Source organism: Etheostoma cragini, chromosome 12 (assembly GCF_013103735.1).
Source record: "Etheostoma cragini isolate CJK2018 chromosome 12, CSU_Ecrag_1.0, whole genome shotgun sequence".
Classification (NCBI taxonomy): domain Eukaryota; kingdom Metazoa; phylum Chordata; class Actinopteri; order Perciformes; family Percidae; genus Etheostoma; species Etheostoma cragini.
The window spans coordinates 25,112,862-25,117,798 of NC_048418.1; the positions used below are offsets into that span (position 1 = coordinate 25,112,862).

At 40.8% G+C, this 4,937-nt stretch overlaps 1 protein-coding gene across 12 annotated transcripts in view; it reads right to left on the minus strand.

Moving 5' to 3' along the window:
• The window catches only part of pard3ab (par-3 family cell polarity regulator alpha, b), a 229,154-nt gene that overhangs the window by 29,750 nt on the left and 194,467 nt on the right, over positions 1-4,937 (minus strand). For 2 of the 12 annotated variants that reach the window (XR_004658687.1, XM_034887135.1), the window contains exon 25: positions 2,550-2,572. The exons of the other annotated variants lie outside the window; for them this stretch is intronic. Coding sequence is in view for 1 of the 2 variants with exons in the window: in XM_034887135.1 (XP_034743026.1) it covers positions 2,550-2,572 (23 nt within the window). In the remaining variant the exon portion in view is untranslated. The remainder of the gene's footprint in view (positions 1-2,549; positions 2,573-4,937) is intronic. 12 annotated transcript variants of the gene reach the window in all.

Genomic DNA, 4,937 nt, shown 5'->3' on the forward strand with positions numbered 1-4,937 from the left:
CACTAGCAAAGTACACACACAGTCTGTTGAAAGAGTTGACAGAGTGTCTACACTGAGGCTGTGTATGTTTATGTATTTAGAGTTTTTGCATAGGAATGTGATGCTCCATATTTCTTCCCTGCAGTATGTATGTTGTCATCGTAACATTTCTTAAATATTATGTTTTTCTAAGACGGAATCAATGATCCTGTGTGTGTGTGTGTGTGTGTTTGTGTAGGGCAGCGCAAGACATAAGTCAGGAGCCCTGAGGGATCTGCCCATTTCAAGACCATGATCCCCCGGCCCGGTCTGCTATGCTGTTACAGGTCGATTTGAACACGTAGCTCTGTTGTTTGTGGTCACATGCTGTCAAAAGCAAGAAAAACGGAAATAATCGGTGTTGCCGACACCGAGTTATGCTCCTGCTACAACTTGCACCCAGGCGCCAGAAACGGGGCCATTTTAAAAAATCTGATATTGAGATATATAAACCGATGTACAGTATATATATTAAAAAAAAAATCTATCCAGAAACGCTTAACAAAATCTAAACAGATTTCCCTAACATTAGTTTTTCATACTAATTTATGAGTTCTCATTAAAAAATAAAAAAAAAATGTTTTATTGTCACAACAGAACAGAGGAACTTAAACATATATTAAAGTTCTGATAAATAAAATGTTTAAAAATACAAACTTAAGATATGAATCTTTAAGTTGTTTGAACAAAAACACAATGACAAAAAAAAAAATCGGTGTTGCTAACAGGGACGCTGTAGAGCGTCCTCTGGTGGACAGACTAACTACAATCCTTTGTCATAAGTGATTCTGATGAATAAATATTTAATTATTTAACGGCCATTATAAATGCTAAAACCGATAGATTGGGAAATGCCTAATATCGGCCTGCTGATATTCCGGTCGGGCGCTAATCAGCATTGGCTGTATTAGCATAACTACTCCATTCATACTCAATGTGTTCACCCGGCAGGGTTCAGTTCCCATGGCCGGGCCCTGGTAATGACATGTCCACCTTGTTTTAACGTGTAAAACTTGCCCCGTTTCTGCCGCCTGGGTGCAAACCTGTAGCAGGAGCATAACTCATGACTTCTGTTTCTCTCGCTGCTGAAAGCACTCCGGGACCACAAACACCAGAGCTAAGGACCAAGGACCACGGTGGAAATGCGCCCCGGGGCTTTACTGTGTTACCCTGATTTTGTTTTGTTTTTTAAAGTATGGTGCAAAGCTGTTTCATATGTTTTAATCAAGTGGTCTTTTAAAATCAATCAAGCTACATGTTGAAATCGACTGGAATTGTCCTTTAATCGTGTTGGTAGAGCTGGAGGACAACGGCAGCCATCTCATCTGGTGACAAAGCTCTTTAATCAATGCAAGATCTTTTTCCATCGTGATGTGTCGGCACTTTATCCTTCATTTATTTCTCTTCTATATTTTTCACATCTGCTAGAGTTCCACAAATCAGACATGAGATGTAATGTATTCTCCGTTCCCCTGTCGGTCTCCCTCCCTTTGTCTCTCAGGGACACGACAGGTCTCACACTTAATCTGCTGTAGGTTTATTTGCACTTGTCAGTTCTTTTTATTGGTTATAGCATAAATGGTACGGTTCTAATTTTATGTCAAGCAACATAACATACATGTTATATTTTATCATGTTCCTCTGATTTCATGTGTTGGCATAAAGGTTTTATATATTATTCATATGAAGACTTTCATAAATGTGTATATATTCATCACATAATTTCATTTTAATATTCTTATTTGTGTGTGTAATGTTCCGATTTGTGAAGTTGAAGTAGTACTGTAGTTGTAGTTTGTATGTGCCATGTGGAGTTTCTAATAAAGTTTACAGAAAATAACTTTACTCAGCAAATATTCTCGTCCTCAACAACCCAAGACTCATCCATAGAGAAATTCATACTGACTGTACTGCGTACAAGTTTTACAACAGCCATGCTGGAGCAAGGTACAGATAGGAGGTGCCTTGCTCAAAGGCAGCTGGGTGTGTTTTTCCAGATAAGGAGGGGGATTCTCAGTAGTTAGCCCAGGAAATCAACAAAACTGAAGAACTAAACATTACAGAATTTCTTTTTTGCACAATGTACAAACTTACATGCATACTGTTGGATAGCACTTACTTTACTTGCATTTGGAAATCCAATCAAATACCGTTTGGTATTTGTCATTTCCATGAAGTGCATGGGGATACTAAGCCGCCAGCGGATCAAAGTATTTGCAAATACAGGGTTTGTTTTAGCCTAGACCGGATGGGTGGAGTCAGTCACACAGGACAAGGCAATGTGAGTGTCAATCACTACCGAATATTAGTCATTTTAATACACTTTTCTGTGATTATGTCACAGATTGTCACAAAAGATGCCTGATGTATCTGCATTGTCTTGAAGTGCTACACTCCACCAATCAGGTACTCCCGAGGGAAACAAACCATATGAAAGTATTTGCAAATTAGACCTTATGATCCAGATAACTGCTGGTCCTGTAAGACACTAAAGAATAAACTATCTATAAACATAATACCACTCATCATACCTTCTTCTGTGATTGTGCGGTCGCTGGGTTTTCAAGGTCCACGGAGCGTGAAAATCCACAAAATTTGACAGGATACAAGGGTTAGTTCATTCCAACACGTGTTCTTTAAAAGCAGATGCTGACACAAATGCCCCTCTCAAAATAACTGGGGGAACATGACAGGGATAATAGAAGTGATGTCTCTGGATTAGTGTTAGTGACGGAGCATTTACGACTGTTTTTGGAGGGATTAGCACACAAAATATGGATGAAATACATATGGCATTAAATGTTAATATACAAAAATACCTGCTAAAAATGCATAAGCTTCCTTTTGTTGAGGGGTACTTGTCACCTAATACTGAAAGTACGAGACCTATGATTGGACATGCAAGTGAGCAAGATGGAAAATTGGTCTTAAAAAAGGTACAAATTGTGGATTTAAATATGGAAATCCCAGCAGTAGTTCATTTGTCAGTTCATTTTCAGCTTTTGGCTTTTAAGTCTTTTCATCGTGTGAGACGCTGACAATAATGTTTTTTTCTTTCTCTTTTTGGCGCTTTAATGGGGAAATCTGCATCACAAAACAAATCACCGCCAATTCTGAAAACACTTTTTTTGCAACAATGAAACGCTGTCTTTCTGTTTGACTCCAGGTCCAGGCCATAAGGACTTAAGGTACGAGTTTGGTTGGGAACCAAAAGGTTTCTAGTTCAAATCCATATAAGGACAACATTTTGGGTCACAAATGTTCTTGGCCCACATAGTTTTGGTCGCTTTTTCAACAATTTTTGCTGACTTTCTTAGGTCTCTGTGTCGCCCGAACTCGGTCAGAAGAATATATGAGACATGCGGGACAGTAAAATATACATGTCTGGCTTTTGATGAGACTCTTGACACCCCTGCTCTAACGGCACAACTGTTGAGTCAAACGGCGATACAAAAAGCAATTGTGAGAGAGAGAGAGAGAGAGAGAGAGAGAGAGAGAGAGAGAGAGAGAGAGAGAGAGAGAGAGAGAGAGAGAGAGAGAGAGAGGTGGTTTCTGTGTGGCTGTCAACACTCCTTCCTGAATACGGCCACGGAAATCAGAGCCAGAAGGACGGGAAGGTCAGGGCAGCCCCCCCCAGACTCAGAGCAGTGAGAAGGGGCATGGCTGCCACCGGAGCGCCCCTCCTGGGACGGATCGTTTACCCCCCATTCCCTCTCCTCCACACATGCATTCGCTTTTATGGAGAGAAACACACAGGCTGGCAGGTCTGCTCTTATGCTCATCTCTTTTCCGTGAAACACAAATACTTTACAGTATATAGATAAATATATACTTTTCAGTATATAGATAAACATAACTTTAAAAACTGATTAACTGTTGAATTAATTTCCGCCAAAAAATCCAAAACTCTTAGCAGCTCGATCTTCTCAAATGTGAGGATTTGCTGCTTCATCAGTAGAGTACATTTACTCCAGTCCAAATATTGAGGTACTTGTACTTTACTTTTCATGCTACTTTCTACTTCAACTCCGCTACATTTCCAAGAGAAATATTCAACTTTTTACTCCACTCCATTCATCTGTTACAGCTTTAGTTACTAATTACTTTTTTAGTTACTGGCAGTTACTAGTTACTTATAGTACAGTACTTTTAATACAGTACAGGATCTGAATACTTCTTTCACTGCCGTAAATAATTGTAAATGGGGTATGAACTGTTTGGTCAAAACAAGGAATTTTAATATTATTAAATTAAAATGATATAATAACAGGGCGACCTCTAGCCCCCTGCAGCGGCGTGTCACCCCCCCTCTCTCTCGCCCTTTCCTGTCCATCCACTCTCACTTAAAAAGGGAAAACATCCAACAAAAAAAATCTTAAAAACAATAAATGAATAATAAATTATACACTAACAGCAGATTAATCAATAATTAATATAATCCTTAGTTGCCCCCTTCTCTGTGTCCTGACGTGACTCTGGACCTCCCGTTGAAATGTATTCTGGATGAAGAGCACCGACGGACCAAAGCTCACACATCCCACAACTGAAGCCACAGACTCGACGAAGCAGAAGAAAAACCCTCGCCTTGACGCGGCGGTCTCCTGTCATTAGGAGGCGGCTCCTGTCCTCAGACGGCCTCACACCGACACCGAGGGATGGACAGCGGATAGCAAGACCGCCGATCAGTCCGACTCCCCATAACACGCTGTGGATAACCCTCAGACGTCTCCCCTCACCGCAGCATCCTAATCTCACCCAATCACGGCACGTCGCTGAGGTCACACTCCTCTATGCGCTACACTGAGAAATAAAAATCCTAAAGACTTCTTCACCCGCAGATGAGGGGGTGCTCGCTGTGATTGGCTGAATTGATTGGCTGGTAAGCAGAGCGAGTGAGAGAGAGACTGGGCTGGAGTGTT